Source organism: Zosterops lateralis (assembly GCF_965231275.1).
Source record: "Zosterops lateralis genome assembly, chromosome: 6".
Taxonomy (NCBI): Eukaryota; Metazoa; Chordata; class Aves; order Passeriformes; family Zosteropidae; genus Zosterops; species Zosterops lateralis.
This window is the reverse complement of record NC_139761.1, coordinates 36,843,856-36,863,362: the sequence shown is the minus strand read 5'-3', so window position 1 is coordinate 36,863,362 and position 19,507 is coordinate 36,843,856. Positions and strand designations below refer to the sequence as shown.

The following is a 19,507-nucleotide window of genomic DNA, read 5'->3' as shown; positions in this document are numbered from 1 at the left end:
ACTGGGTTTGGGACACAGCTCAAAATTTCCCTTGTTAGAAACATGAACTCTCGTTATTCAGACACAAGAAAGATCATAATAAATATATATTTTACCACTAGTACTCCATTTGTAATAATGCCATCAGGATAGTCCAAACTGAAAAAAAAAAAAAAAAAAGGAAGGTAAATGTCATGGGTGGGAAAACTCAGACAAATATTTAAGTCTACAGTTAACACATTAGTTGTTACATGACCTTTGACATTTCTGACTAACATTCTCACTCAAAAATACTTTAAAACTTAGGATTAGATTATGAGAAGAGTTGCAATTTTTTCCACCCACTCATGATAGAATATGAATCTGGATTTCTACTTCTGTGGTCTTATACATTTGCTTTAGTAAACCATGCAATGAATACTGGTATGGGACATACTGATTTTGAGAACAGCTGCAGCTGTTAAATCCATCTTGATTCTTTTGAGCATCACACAGTTTTACCCAGATTTTTGTACTTCAAAAACTAATACAACTGCCTAGCTTTCCACAACACATAAAAAATTACCCTAATGGCAGGAGAAATTGTACTTACCTATATTAAGTGATCTACAAATCACACATGAGATTGTAATAGATCACTGTATGTATAGATATGTTTCCACATCTAGGGACAGGGCTGAATTCATATACTGCAGCCAACAATTTCTATACTCTAAAATATTTTTCCATCAAAAAACCAGACAGTGTCTCATTAAGGATATCTTATAATTTACCATTTCATTAAATTACAGATGTAAATTCATATAATGTCTCAAGAACTCAGATTACTCCAAAGGGAATACACACATATGTAACTTTACAAGGATTGAGCACTGACTCCCCAACCTGCTGCAGAGAGTATGTTTATTCAGACTTTGCAAGCCAGAGATTACACATGTAATTTATCTCAGCTGAAACCAAACAACACAATTCCTCTAAAATTAAATTAATTACTTTGTTTTTATCTACCTAAAATGAAAATATACCACAACAGTTAGATTTCAGTATTAACACACATGATAGCATTCACTCAAAATTGCAAAGCTCAGACAGTTTGAATCTCCAAGTCAATGGTTTCCTTTAAGAGAAAAATAAGAACTGGCTAAATGCACTGCAGAACATCCAGGAAAAACTTTCCATTATAAGAAAGTATCAAGAGCAAAACTCAAGCAAACATCTCTGGTCAAAAAACCCCAGTTATAAACTTATACATTTTGTATTTTTTTTAAATGTATTTCTAAAGAGTTCAAAGAACATTGGTCAGGAATTGGTAAAAATATACCCAGTGTTTCCATCTCCATACAGGTAAATGGGTGTAAGCACCACTCCAGTTTTGTTTCAGATGCAAATTTTGGTACTTAATTATTATTTTGTAGTCAAATAGTTGTAACATTACATGACATACAGTGTCACCACCTTCAAATACTTCATTAAACAATTAAGGAAAGCAAGAAACAGCATAGTAGATATTAGAAGACCTCAGCCTGCATAGCCTGGTGAAATGAAAGTGCAAAGACAGATAAAGATATCTCTTCATGGAGATCTCTCTTCAGTAAAATGTGGTATTATTTGAGTTGCTGGTACCAGCAAAGTATAAAGTTAGGCTGAAAGTTAGAAGGTGCAAGGCATGACCTTTAAACAGGGTGGGAGAACCTGCATAGTTGTACAGAACAGAGCAGAGCCTGGAAGGCTCCTGGGAAAAACCAGGACACATCAGTCATGAAGGACCAAGGGCTGAGATATCTCTATTGGGTTGTCACCTCTGCTGCCACCCCTGTAAGGGAACTAAGCTGCTCTCAGTCTTCACTTACTCCCCAGACTGCTCTCTTAACTTTTATATCCCAAATTTCAAGGCTTCTGCTAGTCACAGCATAAGACAGATGCTTTAATTTTTTTAACTTTTTAACCTGGTGGTCCATATCTTTGTTTTAAGAAGAGCAAGGGTACTCATCTTTTTCTGAATCTTAGGAAATCAGCTGTGACTAGAAACACAGCTGAGCTGAGTGCAGAAGAGCTCAGGTTGGCAAGTAACTTTGAATATTTTGCCTACCTTCAGAGCACTGAATAACTTCCACTAGTTGGGATTAGCTAGTAATTTCTCTGACAACCAACCTGGTGTTAGATCTCATCCTGTTCTCTTCTCCATCACAGTTTGTGATTTGTGGGCTTTTTTTATTGCAGACCTCAGTTTCACTAGGAGACTTGGGAGCATATTATGGCCTGTAGCAGGGAAAGACAAAAACAGAGATTCTGGGAATCCTCCCTCACTAAAAGCCTGTTGAAGGAATGCCTAAGGCTGCAGTGGACTCTATGAACCCAGGGATTATTTCCCAGCCATATATCAAACTTCTGCCTTCTCCCGTTTGGATTATGCCTAATTTATAATAAAATGAGCAATTTTGAATAGGAACTTAAAGTCACACAGATTCTTATAGTTCTCATTTAGAACAAGATACTGTGCTCCATTTCACCAGAGAATCTGGATTTTTTTGATACCTATCTAAAAAATTTTAATTCTTTCATGTCATATCCAGCTTTCTCTTCCTTTAGTAGCTTCCATAATAATGCAGGCTACTCTTCTGAACTTTCTGACAACCCAAGAGAAGCATGGGGGATGGTACTACTGAAAGCTGCATTCACCTCAAAGGTTCTTTCTTAACTTAAAACTTTTGCCTTCAGTGCTCCTCCACATAAATACATAATACAAGACAAACAGTACATTTGTCCTCCAGTTGATGGAGACTCAGCCTGGGGGTTTCTCAGCAGTGACCAAGCCAAATGGCTGGCATGATCTGCTGGTTCCCCCTTCACATGATGAGGATTTCTAAAAATAACACAGTAGAACTACAGAAAGAAAAAAAGACTTTTATTTTCTAAAAATACTGCTTTTTTCCATGTTTCAATAATTAATATTTAACTTTTATACAGCTTTTTGTACACCTATTTACATTTATTTGTGTTAATTGGGGCTTTGTTTTAAACATAGGCTTTCACATTTGGGAAAAAAAGGAGAGGGAGAAGAGATGAAAGGTTGTGTGAGAGTGGTCCTTCATTCTTTTAAGAGTTGTTAGAGATGCACTTCCTCAGCTTCAGACATCTGAAAGAAAAAAAGAGGCCAAAAAGAAGATCAGCAAGTACAGCAAATACCCTGGGCCTCTTAGGCATTTCCTTGAAAATTCAAATCACCTTGCAGTTCACCAGAAGCCTCTCTGTGGCCCCTCAGTGTTCGGTGTGGGCTTCAGTAGAAGTCGGAGGGCAGGGGGATGTTGAGCGAGCGCAGCCACCTGCTCCAGCGGGACCCTGTCCCTGTGGCCACACGGATGGGCTCATTCTGATGCTGGACCCTGCAGTGGAGACACAGGAGAAAGCCCAGGTTACCACTGATAGTCACCAGAAAACAACACACAAAGCACTAAAGCACATGGACCAGCAACCTGTGTACAACGGCCTTACCTTTTCTGTCACTGCTGCCCAAGTGCAGCAGCTCTCACGCCAGCTGGGCTCGTGTTATGGGCCCAGAAAACATTGGGCAGGCATTTGCAATCCCTTGGCTTGGTTGCTGGCGAAAAGGCACTTGGAGGAAGGAGCATGCCTTCCTCTCTGTGTTGTTAGGATCAAACATCAGGCCCCCAGTGCCTGCCACTCTGCAGCAGAGAGGGGAGCATTTGCTGGTACTGCAGCAGTGGTGTAAGGGTGGGGCAAAACTAGGGAGGGTATTCATCTTGCTGTTGTGGAAAGCTACTACCAAAATGAAGCTTTTCTTCCATTTTAAATAAAATATAACAGGAATGGATGTAGGAACAAATTTCATACAGCCCTCCAATGTAACGTGAAGTAATTTTTATAATGTTCTTTTTAGTGAAAGTAACACAAAACACAACCTTTGCAGTGGCAAAGCCACTATTATAAGTGCAACCCAGGCAACATTCTGGGCCTGGGATTACACTTCATGTGTGGTATTATTCATCTGAAATGCTGGAAAGAAAGAACAAGCTAATGTAATAAATCTTACAATTAGTAAAATCTAGAATGAAGATGAGGAAGAAATTAAAAGCTGTAGATAAAGAGTGTCAGGAAAAATTGCTGGTGGGAATTATTATTAATTTCAGAAATAAACTGCCATTTTACCCCCCAAAAGTATGTTCTCATTGTTCCCATCACAATACAGGATTTCTAGAAACTATCCCACATCCTTAGTTGTGCTCCTTGTTATCAGAGAGCTCTCTCCTTCTGAAAATTATCTCTAATCTCTGTCAACACTTCTCCCATCCAGCACTGACAAAAACTCTTGGCAAAACCTGCTGAGCTTGTTCAACACAGAAGATGTTGGTGTGGGTCCATATCTTTCTGGTGACCCACCTCAACTACTTCACTTCAGTTGTTCAGACCTTCGAAAGGCTCTCTAGTTTATCTGTGCAATCCATTGTCTGATTTTAGTGGACAAATCCTTTCATTAATTACTCCTGACATCACACATTCCAAAGTGAGGGAAAAAAACACCATCTCAATATCCTACCAAGACCACAATATTTAATCAAACCAGATGTGCTTAGATCTTTATTCCAGACTCAGCTGATGGGCAGAACAGCACTGACCACACACAAATACAAGAAATGTGAATGAGGGATAGTAGGAGAAAAGTCTATCTGCCTTCCACCAGGAAGCCCATTTTCTCAATCCTACTTGTGAGCTCACAGGGACATTCCCTCACATATAATGCAGCACCTTCTTGCCTTTGCATGTGGAGTTCTTCAGGCCACAACTATTACATTGGTCACTCAGGAACCATACTATGAATGAAAAATAGTAGATCAGATGCCTTCTTGCTGGAGAAACTGAGCTACAACTGTCATGCTTTTTAAAACCTCTCCCTTGAGACTGCAAAGGATCCTTTTTATCAGTACAGTTCCATCATCTTCCAACCAGAATTCCTACTCAGGCATCACTTGCAGAAATTGTCCCATTTATGACTTTACTGAATACAACTCCAGGAAAAGACAATTGGCTGGAAAGTCAGATAGAAGAGTTTGGCACAGAACTTATGGCACACATGCTCCAAGACAAGCTCCAGTCTCCATTCCCATACACAAATCCACATGTGCAGAACATCCAAGCCAGGCAACCTACTTGGACCTCCCCTATTAAAGACAGGATTATCAAGAGAATGATTCTCTGTACCAACTCCATAAGTCATCCTGTAACTTGAAAAAGAAGGAGAACCCTAGACAGGATATTTGCAATGCCTACAGGAGCTTCCCCCTTGCCATTACTGATGTTGTGACACTCCTGAGATGTGACAGGCACTGTTTGTCTGGATGCTGCTGGGCCTTTTGCCAGTTCTGGTGCACAGTAAACAACAAACAATCCAGCCTGATGAGTCTCCATGAGTTGTAAAAAGAGATTTTGAGCTCTTTCAGCTCTGATAGCTTTTTTTTTTGTATGAACACTGAGATCTTACTTCCCCTGCTGTCAGGAATTCAAAGTGTCCACCCACATATTATCTTGCTAGGGCTCCTAAAGAGCTCCAAATGCCTTGAGAAGGTTCCAGCAGTACCATCTAAGAGCTATTGCTGCTCCTCCAGTTTTCCTGGTTCCTCAGTCCTCAGACTCCCACACTGGTCTGTCTTTGGACCTTACTTTGTATTTGGTTCCTCTTTGGCAGAATGTTTGGTTACTTTCTCCACCACAGCTCCCCATGTGTAGCCAGATGAATTGAACAGATTAACTTATGGAAGGGCATTTTATCATCTTGTGGATTTGAAAAACCAGATTCCTCAAGAAGGGGGTAATTAAGGCATTTAGACTTGCCACTCCTCCTAAGGGTCAAAACTTCCTGAATATTGTCATTGTACTCATACTTCCTTGTGTATCTCATTGACTCAGTGAGAAAAAAGAGAACATGAAGAAGTTGCTGCCCAAGAAGCAGAATTCAAACTGGGGAAAAAAAATCACATTTCATGTATTTGAAAGCTAAAAGTATGTATTCTAAAACTCCATTTTACTAAAATTGAATGAAAATATCTAGCTACTGCTTTTAGAGACTGCAGGTTTAAGAAGCATCATGACATATGAATCAGCTTTCCAAACTATTTTAATACTGAATATAACACTTTATTAAGAATTTAGGACTCAACTCACGTGTTCTGCAATGTGAACTCCACCTCCAGCTCCTCACGTGCCTGAAGAGAGGAGATAAAAAAATAGAGAAAGACTGATTACTTATTTTTCTTCACAGTTTTCATCATACCAACTATATATAATTTTATATATGCATTTAGAATAAAACTTTGGATAATTCTCAGAATGTAAGAAAATCATAGTTTTGACTGAATATATTGAAATTTTAGATATTGAAAAAGCAGTTGCTAAAATGATTTTTTTTTAATCTAAATGCTTTATAATCATATCTGTATGCTTAAGAACTGCTATTCTGCTAAAACAGCCATTTGTTCAGATTGTTTCAGATTTAATTCCCAAGTCAAAAACAATTAGCCTCTTTAATATCATTACAGTTAAAAGGAGCTGAAAATTCAGAATTTACACCAAGAGCCAACAAACATGTCAGAAATATTCAGAATGAAGACTGGATAACCAGTTTTAGCTCGTTCCATCCTATATTTTTAGCACAGATATTTGTTCTAAACAAAAGCTAGCAAAAAGCACTCACTGAAGTCTTTCTTAGAATAGCAGCAAAATACAGTTTAAATAGATGTTTCCTATAATGAAACACTATAAAAGGATCTACTGAGATGGAAGGAGAGAATTTACTTTTGTTCTCACCAATTCCACTGCTCACCTGTGGGTTCAGCTGAAACTTCACACGGACAGTACGTCCTACGGTGAGTTTGTCTATGTCAAAGAGAACTGTGCAGAGTTCATCATCCCTGGTGACCGTGTCTTCATCACAGACCTTCAGCTCCAGCACATTCTGCACAAAGAGGTTAAGAATATGATGGAGTTACTACTATATCTAAGAGCTCCATAAGGCAGGAAAATCTCAAGACTAGGTTTTCTTTCCTTGCCCTTCCAGTTTTATGAGAAGGAGGAAAAAGGAGAAAGGGAAAGAGGAAAAGGAAAAAGACTTAGGTTTATTAGGTGTCACATTACTGTTAAGTCTTTATACAAAAAAAGAAGCAAGCTTGTTTCTTTTCCCCAGGCAGACAAGGCAAACAGGTCATGCAGAACATTCATGAATTTGTGACAAATAACTGCATTAAATGTTTCTACATTTATTGTATGGCCTTTGGTTCTAAGTGTATAAAACAGTCACAGGTACATAAAGGTGGTTTAAAGGATTTTCACAATATTTAGAACTGAGTGATTTTACTATTATATTTATGTGATCTTTTTCGTGGGTTTTGCTTGTATATGTCAAGATTGGGGATAGGATAGTAAGGCTGTATTTTGAAGGGCATTTAATTCCTTCTTGTTGCAGTATAATGTTTAAGTAACAAGTGGAATAGAACAACACTAAGGAGGATGTAAGCAACAGGAGTTTTTTCCTGAGGAATCTTTAACATCTTCTATGTTTGGAACTAGATATATAGTTAGTTTACTGTAGTTCAGTGTAATCTAATGACTATCTGCAGATATCAGATGGTGAAATAATTGATGTTAGTTACCTTGACACGGCGGTCAATCTTGTAGCAGAAAGCTTCATTCCAAACGGGGTTTTTGCTATTCCTGATGGTCCTGGTCCGAACCTTCTCTGATGAGGCAGTAGGCAGCCACAGTGTCACATAGCAGTCTGAAAGGGTGACTTTACAGGGAGAAGATGAGCACAGTTAAAATTTATCCAGAGAAAGAATTACTGCACAGTGCCCATGTAAACCCAACAAGACAAAGATAGCACAGCTGGGGTTTTCTTCCTAAAATATACAGAATTATGAGTAAATAATACAATGAAGCTCTAAGAGGAAAACAGACATCCTCACACATTTGCAATGTCCATTTCCACTTTTTCACTCAGTCAGACATACTCTTTTTTTAAAAAAAAATGTTATCTTATATTCAAAATTGCACAGTCCTTCACACACAGTACATGTTGTATTTAGCTTTATCTTCATGATTATCCAAATGGCTGAGATAGGCAACACACCTCACAACCTTCAATCTGGGCTATATAAAGACTTGTTTTCTATAATTTCTTCCCCAGATTTGGTACCTTAGCTTAGTGGAAGCCTTTATTAAAGTGCTGGCTTCCCTGAAGAACAGATTTTTTTTGATGGAAAGTGTTCTCCCATCAAAGCTGAAATATTTGATTTATCACAAATCAGAATGTGCCTATTCCTTATTCATTCATATATTTGACAAAGTTTTTAGAGATTGTGTGCTTCTCAGCAGTTCTTTCAGAAAACAAAATCTGTTTCATCACCATAATTAAATTACTGTGTGTTCAATTCCTTCCTACTACTCTACCGGCAGACTGGAGAGATGTTGCTGCCACTCATGTTTGGGGAAAGAAGCCATGAGTGTCAATGAAGACATCAGCTCCTCCTACATTCTGAGTCCTCAAGTCTGGAAGGAGAACTCCAGGGAGTGAGACTTAACAGAAGCATGATACAGGCATGGATAGCCTTTCTCTCATACCTGTAATGCAACCTCCCTATTTCACATTAGCAATGCTTAACCAGTCACCTGGTTCTTACAGCAGCCTTGTGAGTCAGAAGAGGCCAAATAACTCAGCTCATAGTCAATCCCTGCATCATGCTCGAAACGTGTAACAGTGTTATTACATCCTATTAAGAACAATTACTTCATGTATTTCCTCTTTATCTTTCCATAACAATCACAGATTTAGGTTTTCCTACAAGCCAAGCTGTGCCTTTATTGTGAAGTTAACAGTGCTATCACAATCAGCAAAATCTGGATTATGACTGTGGGAAGGAAAGCACTTCCAGAGACCTAAATCACACCTGATCAGAAGACTGTGGCTGATCAGATGATCAGCAGGAGCACAAATGTAAGCAGATGAAAATGCAAATGGTTAATGATGACTAAATGCTACAGTTTCCATTTTCAAAGAGGATGAGACACTCTGATTACTTCACAGTAGCAATATAAGGATTACGCAAATAAGTACATTGAGAAAACTTGAATTTCTTGGAACTGTTCAAAACTATCCCCCACCCCAGGCAGGGCTTTGATCAACCTGATCTAGTGGAGGTGTCCCCACTCATGGCGGGGTGGGGGGATGTTTTAAGGCCCCTTCCAACCCAAAAAGTTCCATGATTCTATGCTTTGCCCAAGATCCCATAATGCAGTCAATGTCAGGGTCCAAAACAAAGTCTAGATTTTCAGGCCTCTACTCAAATCTATTTAAATTATCTTATCCTGAAACATCAGTAGGGAGGAATACTTTTAAAGCATTTTTATTTTTCACTAGTAAAGTAAATAGGAATATGAGAGTCAACAAACAAGAAGAAATGTTCACTTCAATAAATAAAGCACAAACACTTCAATTATGAGAAAATACATGGAAAAGAAATAAATAGTCATAGGGAAGATTTAACCAGTGTTGGGGAAGATGAATACAAACCAGTAAAATTGGAGAGCTAAAGTGGAGGAAATAAATGCTAACTCGGAATTGTAACAAGCACCATAGTTTTACCATTAGAAACCAGTAGAAAAGGGACATTTTCCCATAGTTGAAAATACTGAGGTTTCAAGGAAAACTAGCTGAAATGTTTGCCTTATTGATGCCTCAGAAAAAGTAAACACTGCCTGAAATAGCCTTCGCACTGCAAAGAAATGGACAGGTTTTTTACAATAATATTAGTTTCTTCAGATGATAAATTTTCTATTAAGAAAATACCTCAAATCTCTCTGTCAGATATTTAAACAAGTGATTGAGATGTCCAAGTTTTGAATTTGGGGCATCTCATAAGGGCATCAAGACATAATATTCCTCTTCTCTTGAGACTGGAACACCAAGTAAGAAAGCCATATGGTGTGGCAGACATACCAACAGGTTTAGCCAAAAAAGAACCTCATGATTCACTGTGAAAAGGAGTGACTGTGAGCAAGTTGCCCTGAGAAGGACAGGCACAAGGAAATGAAAGACAAGTAGGCAGTACAGACGTACAGGAATACAGAAATGCACACTGAATTGTGCTTCTTGGGTTTGTAGATGAAATTGCAGTGGTGGCCTTGTCAGATCACATATTTTGTTGGCATTTTCGAATTTGGATTTTGATAAATAAAAAGTTGTGCATACAACTATAAGCTTGCGGAATGTGTGCTTTTGGTCATAAAAACAGAACTTAAAAAAAACCCCTAACTTCACACCTTATAAGGTGTTCGCACTTTGTCTAATGAACCAAAGGAAAAAGAAAAATAAGCAGTAATACACGTAATGTAATACAGTAGTATTATATTGTGGAAGACGCTTAAGTAACCCAGAATACCACATGTAATGCAGCAGAGATTTCTTCCCTGATAGTTAGTGATCAGTAATTCATAAACACTGTTGTTAAGCACAACTTCCATGTGATCTAACCACATCCCTCCAAATGAAACCACCAAATCCAACCTCTGATAAGTTTTCCCTCTACTCCTGACCCAATACACAAGTTAAAATCGCAAAATATAGATCACATTAACTAAAATTTTCTTACAAACAATGATCTGCTGTATGAAATTCTGAGCATACCAAAAGAAAATTGATTTTGAGCCATGTTCAGCAAGATTGTGGGAAACAGTGTGGAATTTTTCTGTTTGCTTTATATTTTTTAGATTTATTCATGTGGTCTTTAGACTTGAATTTTCTTATACTCTTTGACTTTATTTCACCTTTTTCTTTTGAAGTCTCTATACTAGATATCCTTTTTTCACTTCCCCTCACTATCCTTCACTGAAACTCCTGTCAAGTGCTCAGACTATTGCTCTGTTAAATTTTTTCTGACTTTTAAATGGCTCCATTCTGTAGGTTAAACAAATTCCAAGACACAATGGATTTTATCATCGCTTCCTGCATATGTAAAAATTCTGCAGAAGTAATAGAATGTTTTTGCTTGTAAATCTGTTCTTTTCATAGGCTTTCCTGCTACTGTTGATTTGACATTTGCATTTCCAGTTCTCTCCTTTCTTCCATCCAGAAATTCTGCAGGAAATACTCAGGTTTCTGACTTAAAAATACAAGGATTTTCATCGTTTACAGAGCAGACCTCAGATTGGCAGCTAAGTCAGAAGGGTAGGAATTATTATCTCCTACAGTAAGATATGAAAAAAAGACATAAAATGCATCACCTTGCTTGAGTCAGACCCTTTAAATTTAAAAGGAGAAAGTGAAGCTTCAATATTAAAATAAAAATAATTCTTGCAAACTTACAGCAATTCATGCTTTTATTCCTACATAATTTGAGAACAATAACATTGTTCAAATATTCTGTTTAAAAAGTTGTAAGAACCATCCAACAATAGTAGAAGTACTCACGTAAGTCTGCCTTCCGGGCATTCCTTACTCGCAGTATTTTTACAGTGAGCAAGTTGAAAGGAGATACTGGTGCCTGCACAGAAGTTCAGAAAAGGAAAAAAGGAAAAAACAGATTACATTATTATTCTAGTCTGTAGTCACAGACTACTGTAACCCTGAAGTTCTATGGATGTAGCTAGAACAAGGTTTTCAAGGTTGAGCCAATACAATTCATCAAATCAAGTGGAGCAGTCCAAAATCTGTACAAATTTTTGGCACAGAACTCCTTTCAGGCCTGAAATATAAGCAATATATTTCAAAATCACTTAACTATGGGTGCCAAGAGTTTGATTTGATAAAGATCACATCTTCGTATCATTGCTCCCTCATTATCACAATAAATACCCCTAGAGCACATGTGTGGGTGCCCTCACCTCTTAACACACCACCACCTGCAGTGGAACACATTGTCTCTGGGACACCAAATACTGTCACAGGAGCTGTGAAAGTAGAGCTGTCAGCCATGCACCAGCACAAGCTCCCACACCAGCACAAACTTCTGCACATAGCCAAAAATAGAAAAGCAGCTGACAGCAATGAGATACTTCTCTTGAAGACTCTGGTGGACCTCTGATCTTCAGCTCTGATCCCCAGCAGAAAGCTACAAAGTCATCTCTTGATGATGGGAATTAACTCACAACTCCACTAGATATCAAAAACCTTGAACTCAGAGATATTAAGTCCATAATAACTCATAACCTCCATGGCTCATACTAATGAATCTTCATATTCCTCAGGCTATAATTTAACCCTTTCCCCATTTCACCTTTGAGATAACTGCTTAACTTCTTACTCTCTCTCTCACATACTAATATCTCCTCTTTTTATATCATCTTCTATTTTAAAACCAATATATATACAGATACCATTTCTCTCAACACTTGCTTAAATTGATATTTAACTTTCCACTGACTGATTCTGTTCTAAAACAGGTTTTATTGTGCCCAAAAATTTATCTAATCATTCTATCTCCACCAGTTGGTAAGAACAATACAGACTGGGAAACAAGATGCTGGAAAGCAGTGCCACAGGAAAGGTACATGGGGATCCTGGTCTGTGGCAAGTTGAACATGAGCCAGCAGTGCCCTGTCAGCCAGGAAAGCAAATCCTGCCCAGGGGTGCATCAGGGACAGCATTGCCAGCCGGGCAAGGGAGAGGACTGTCCTGTTCTGCTCTGCACGGGGACAGCCTCACCTCGAGTGCTGGGGGCCGTTTTGGTTTTATGCAGATATTGTGGCATATTAAGCCACAATATAAGAAAGATGTGAAACCATTAGAGAGTGTCCAAAGGAGGGCAAAAAAGACAGTGAAGGATCTTGAGGAGAAGCCATATGAGGAGTGGCCAAGGTCACTTGGTTTATTCAGCCTGGAAGGGACTGAGGAGGGGAGACTTCATTGCAATCTGCAACTTCCTCACAAGAGGGAAAAGGAGGGGGAGGCACTGATCTCTCTGGTCACCAGTGACAGAACCCAAAGGAATGGAATGAAGTTGAATTGGGGGGGGGGGTTAGGCTGCATATCAGGACGAGGTTCTTCCTCCAGAGGGTGACTGGGCACTGGACCACACTCCCAGGGAAGTGGTCACAGCAGCAAGCCTGACAGAGTTCAAGAAGCACTTAGACAATGCTCTCAGGCACATGGTGTGATTCTTGGGGATGGTCCTGTGCAGGAGCTGGACTCAATGGTCTTTGTGGGTCTCTTCATACCCAGTGTTCTGTGGTTCTACCTCTACCCATACGACCTCTCTCTCTTATTTTCATAGATATACTATAACCTCACAAAGTTAATACAGTGTCTTCAGAAAAATACATGGGATTTACTGTTTAATGCAGGTATTAATGTATTAATAATAAAGCAGGAAAAGCAAAAATTATACACTGATGTGAACTAATAAAATGTACCTTACTATTATTTCCTTCATACAGGATATACATTTTGCCAAATCATATATCTTTTCAGCAGTATCACAGGACTTATCCTGAAGTGCTTCACAATGCCTTGCCACAGTGACAAGTCACTCGACCACAACATGACATTGGACAATAAGCCAATGATGGAGGTCCCTGTCCTCCCCAATGGAAACCTCAGCACCTCTAAAAAGTCAGCAGAGAACACGAACCACCTCCAAGAAATAACCTGAGTAATCCCTAGAGTATTGTCTTGCACCTCCCATTGAGTTGACAAGGGGCCTAAAGGTGCAGAGCTGAGGGGCAGTGAGACAGCAGCAGGAAGGTCAGAGCAGGTATGGGCACATTTGTTCTACATTATCTGACTTGTCCAGTCTCTCACACAGGGCAGTTTTATGGAGCACAGCTTGCAAGCCCTGGAACTGTCAGGTGTGGGACATTTCAGTTTTTGCAAAGACTGTATCACAATTCTATCTGCTCCATTGTTCCAAACACATCCACAAAGGATAATTTGGATAGACCCACCTTGAAAGAAGAAAGTTCTTTGGGGAAAAAAACAAACAAACAAGGATTACAGTCTCCAATCAAAAGCAATCAAAAATATATCAGGCCCAGACTATATAGCTACAATACTTTTCTATACAAATTAAATAGAAATGGGTAAAAGAGAGAAGCCCTCCTAAACACAGGGACCAGCAGCCAAGGCTTGTCTATCACTGACAAATCTACTGACATGTTTTTTTACATTTGTTTGGTACCTGCTTTCCCCATGCAAAAAATTGTAAGTGGTTTTGACCTCAGAAGTGTTGTTTCAGAAGATGTGGATTATCTCTCTTATCCAGGAAGAAAGAGGTTTGCATCCCTTGATTTCAGAAGAATGGACTTGGGCAGAAGTTTTCCGTTTCATGGAAATGCTATTAACTGGGCTTAACACCACTTTAAAGATGTTGTTTAAACCTTGGCTCAGCTCTTGGAAAACAAACATCAAGACCTTTACTTTGTGAATCTCAAGTGGATAGTGATATCTTCCTGCAGCCAAGAGCCACACGGAGATAGGAACTATGAAAGTTGTTCCCAGCTGCCCATGTTACCTGGATGTACCATCTATGCAATTCCCTGCTCAGCTCTTACAATTCCATTCTGGTGCATTTTACTCTCCAAACTTACAGAATCAATCCTCAGTGCTTCACTCTGGGTTATGGAGTCCATTTCCATACTAGAGTCTTGGAAGTCCAACCTTACAGCTCCAACTTTTAGGTGTCTGAATGTTTTACCAAGTCTAGCTGTCAGTGACTTACTCAAAGTCACACAGAAAAACTTGTCCTAAACTGGATAATCTCCTAGCAATTGGCAAGGACTTCCACATCCTTGCCTTTAATGTGATGATGTCCATATCACAGGCTGGGTAAGTTCTGAGGCCAGAAGCCTCCCAGGCCAGTTATTACACACACTTCAACTTTCAGCTTCTATATTTATTTCATCTGAGACATGAATCTTACCTCATAAACCGGAAACACAAGCCAGGCATTTTAATGATCACTTTTGAAGTGACTTAAATATATGAGGTTGCAAATGCAAGACTTGGTCATACTGTCCTACGTCAGATAAAAATTCAATTAAGTCCTGTGGCACACTTGTGCAATCCTCACATATCTAGTCCAAGGGAAGTCAATAGGGGATTCACATACACGAGTGCTCATCCATATGAATAAATTATATAACTGGTTTCTAAAATTGCTCTATTTCAGTGAAGTTCCAAGACAAAGTTCCTAAAAGACTTTCACAGATTTTTTTTTTTCTTGAGGAGACAAGAGGCAAATTCATATAATATTCCCAAGTTACAACAAGAGAAAAGGCAGTTATCAAAGTGTATAGGTATTTGGGGGAGAGCACTCTTTCCTTGACTTTCTCATCAAAAAGAAATAGAAATCTCATCACTACTTTAAAACCTGAAAAACAACAAAGAAATCACTAAACCTGCCAGAAAGAGTAGCAGGGCTTTAAAACACAGATCACTGCCTTGCTCCTGACCTGGGTCAGGTATGTGACACCTTTAAACTACAAAGAATTTTGGAGTCTCAAAGGCATGCAGGATTTCATTACAGTACTATGTCCACGACCTCAGGCAAAGTCAAATGCATAAGAGACACTTTTCCTTGTACTGCTATTTTGTATTTACTTCACTCATTTTAAAATACCCCATAGCTGGGTCTTAACAAGTCAATGGAAGTCCCCAAGTTTGCTTTAGAATAAAAATGAATGGAGCAACACTGACTCAATGGCTGCTTCTTTCCAAGAGCTATGCAAAACTTCTGTGGCTTCAGACTGAAATTTTCATTTGGGTTTTTTTCTTTACCTCCTCCTGTTTGCAGCTCCACAGCTGGATATGTTTTAGAATGAATCCAAATCTTTTAAGAGCAACCAGGTCAAGTATTCCCACAGTTCAACGTGGTTTTTTTCCTCAAGACCACACCAGTCTTTATCAGTAATTTATATGATCTAAAAAGTGTTACTCCACTGTCAGCATGAGGGCACTACCAAATTTTTCTTACCAGCTATTTTACATATTCCTTTTAATTTATATAGCCACTCAAATTGAAATCCCACACATCCTATCAGCTGCCCTGAAACTCACTCTGACAATGAAAACTCATTTCCTTAACTGAGTAACAAGAAGCAACTCAGGTATATTAGGTTTATGTACTTATCATAAATACCAATTTTCATGGGGGGGGAAGTTCAAGTCCTTCCTGAATTTTACCTCTGTGAACCTTGGAGATTCAGGGCAGAAAAAAGTGGCTCTGGGTCCTGCTCTAAATCTAAAGCCATGCAATTGTACAGGTCTCACACCTAGGGACATACTAACAATGTAAAAAGCATGATGGATAAAAAAAAAAGAGATTGATCCTCTAAACACAAGCTAGAACTCAAAATAAGAATTTTTATGATTCTAGCATACCTCTTAGGGCTGCAAGAGTACACGGAGATCTAAACATTATTTTAGAGGTTAGTTTTTGAAGAAATTCTACAAAGTCTGTACCACAGCATTTCACTTTGAACAGAGAAAATAAGTGACTCTCAGACACAAACAGGCATCGGACACTATCAATAACAGAAAACCTTTACAAGGCAAACAAAATTTACCACCATTTAAAGGATTCTCTGTATCACTCTGATTTCCTCATGTGGGAATGCAAAGCTGGGAAACCTCCGCATCGCTGAATGAGGGGCAAAAGCCCATCTTGCAGAAAGATCCCCAGACAGTTGCAACTGATACTGGCAGCCCTAAACCCACTGCAAATGTCAGAAAACAGCCTCATCCTACTGCCAATGCCGTTGTTCCCATTCACTGCCTCAGAGGAGCTTATCTGATACATCATCCTTTATGCTAATACCTCTTAACATAAATGTCCTCTAATTGCCCAGCCTTTTTTAATTTGCCTGTGCAAAGAATTCCCCTCAATTCAGCCTTCACAAAATACCTTTTGCTCTTTTTTCACCGTCAGAGAAGTTTTACTCCCATTCCTACTGGGCTGGTAAGATCAAGATTGTCAGGAGACTGAACACGCCACATTTATTCCACCATTTAACCTGCAAATGCTGTCCTGCACAGAAAATTGCAAGCTCTAGGACAGATCATTACACTGCAATGGAAGGCTACAAGGAATACCAGAGCACTAGGAAAACCCAAGTAAAAGTTCTTCTTATAAAGGAATAAACTATAAGAAAATGGAAATATATCATCCAAAGAAATCAAAACACAAAAGAAAGGAGTAATTTAAAATTTGATGTAGATGAAGTACAAACCAGCCCAGATAAAATGCAACACCAACATCATAAGCATCAGACACCAACAGTGGCCAGACTATCCAGAGCTTAAGAAAAGCCATGGCAATATTCCATCTACAGAGCAGAAGTTGCAGCTCAGCTTTTCAAAACCCAGTAAACTTCACAACACAGTTTTCCCCCGAGCCATTCAATTCCTAAAATTTTTTCTGGTGATCTATAGTCAGCACTGGACAGCATTTAATGAAGGGCCAGCTAATTGCTACCTACCGTTCTCACCGCTGGTGCTGAGGTGCTCGTAAAAGTCTAGGAAAAACAACACAAGGCAAAGTTAAGAAAACTAAACTACATGTTAAGGGCTTACTTTAGGCTGACATGTCAAACATCTCACGTTCAAGGACACATTTAGAGCTATGCTCTTTAACAACAGCATTAGGTGCTTTACCAACCACCATCACAACTCTCTGCCAGCTTATTTCCTTTCTTGTCTGTAGGGAAGCACAATAAGCAGCGTTGTTACCCCTAAAATGTAGCTGGAAAACGCAGGTGTGCCGTGAGGTTCTGCAAAAGCCTAGACTAGGAAAGCCATCCTTGCAACAAGATCTGAGGAACAGCAAACTCGATTTCCCTGGATTGCCCATACAACACAAACCACTCGTTCTCCTCTATGATCAGCTTCACCGGAATAACAGAGGATTTTACCCACTCTACACTTGCTATCACCTTCTTTTGCTTACCTCACTTGTACTTAAATTTGATCCCATTGCAGCCCCAGTTGCATGTAAGTCCAGTGTGAAAAGTTACCGAGTCGTATGGCTGGCAGGAACTCCTCATGCAGGTTTAGGGGTGGAGAAATAAGGATTTTATGACGAGGCTCTACTGCCCCACCCCCTGATTATTCCCAGTCATTAGGCAGCCACCTCCCTGCTTCCTGCAGCACCTCAACTGAGTCAGCAGAATGAAGAGTGGTTCCTTTTCTACCCGCTCTGATGTTTGGGGACGATGCTGAAGTCCCTTTCTGCCCAGTCATTGCTCTCTTGAAATACTACTGGTAATGAAAAGTTTTGCATTTATGCAACAGCTCTAAGCCCCAAGCAAAGTGCTGCTAATTAATTAAATCACAGCTTTTGAAGTATCTCTACACTGCCACCACCATGCTGCAGAGTAGTAGAGAGAGATGTCAGCAACTTCTTTCCAACCCATACACTCAAATACCTGTACAATCTTCCCATAGCAGCACAGTTCAGGCAGGTAAGTCCTGCAGTTCAGCAAGGTGACTCAATTGTAATGCCACAACTGAATGACTGCAGCACCCATGCTCCCCTGAAGCTACTTTGGGCATCTCTGTGCTACATTTAGCAACTTCAACACACGCTGAGTATTCTTTGCCTGGATATTTATTGTATATATAGAAAAAAAGTAAATCCGTGTTTAGAAATCTTGCAGTTTGATATTAAATCAAGAGGGAAGGGAGAAGCTATTAGCAGCAGGTGAAACTTGGGAGAGGAAGGGTGAGACAGGAGAGAGGGTTGTGCTCTCCTGCACGGGCCCGGGGAGCACAGCAGTTCACACATCCTCAGAACTTACTTCAAAGGGATCTCTGTGTGCTGGCTCTCACAGCGAGCCCAGCAGACACACTGTGAGAAACTCCAGGGCTCAAAACCCTCCCTGACTGCTCTTCCCCCACTGTACAGTGACTCACTGCCTTGTAAAGCATATTAGAGTAGCCCTAAATTAGCATACATGTGCAGGCTGGTAGATTTTGGAGCATACAAGAGCAGAGTCTGGCTCTGCCAGACTCCTTCTGGCTTCTCTGACTGATGATAGGAGACAGCAAGTACCCAGTCTTGCAACATTAAATTGTTTATTTTAAAATCAATCTTACTTGTATTGGTGTTTAATTCACTTGATGCAGGCAAAGAAATCAACCCTGTAACCTGCAGTAGGTGCCAGCTAAGTGCACTCCCCTGTGCCAGGGAGGCTGGCATCAAAATAATTCTGCACAGAGGAAGAGAGGAGGTGTTGTCCAAGGAACATCACTAGAGTAAAATCCTCTTTTTATATACAAGTTGCTTCCTTCTATGTTGATGGCTGTGTGATAAACACGTGTGATGCCTCTTCAGAAGATCTTATGCAAAATATGCAGTGGTAGTCTCTGGTGGTTTCCATCTGAAGTATTTAATGACTAGCTGCTTGCTCCATAGGCACACTTTACACTGTTCACTCAGAATCAAAGGAAAATGGCCCACAAACATGAATCTACAGCATGTGAAATGCTCCTTAGAGGAATGACCAAAAGATACTTCCAATGAGCATGGACATC

At 39.5% G+C, this 19,507-nt stretch overlaps 1 protein-coding gene across 1 annotated transcript in view; it reads right to left on the bottom strand.

The window, feature by feature from the left end:
• The window catches only part of LOC310910152 (uncharacterized protein), a gene marked incomplete at both ends in the record, with an annotated part of 59,053 nt that extends 41,105 nt beyond the window's left edge, over window positions 1-17,948 (bottom strand). Inside the window, 7 exons of the mRNA XM_083862609.1 lie at window positions 96-138; window positions 6,157-6,197; window positions 6,815-6,946; window positions 7,641-7,777; window positions 11,453-11,525; window positions 17,455-17,490; window positions 17,922-17,948. Coding sequence (XP_083718735.1) covers window positions 96-138; window positions 6,157-6,197; window positions 6,815-6,946; window positions 7,641-7,777; window positions 11,453-11,525; window positions 17,455-17,490; window positions 17,922-17,948 — 489 coding nt within the window. The remainder of the gene's footprint in view (window positions 1-95; window positions 139-6,156; window positions 6,198-6,814; window positions 6,947-7,640; window positions 7,778-11,452; window positions 11,526-17,454; window positions 17,491-17,921) is intronic.
• Between the last annotated feature and the right edge of the window lie 1,559 nt (window positions 17,949-19,507).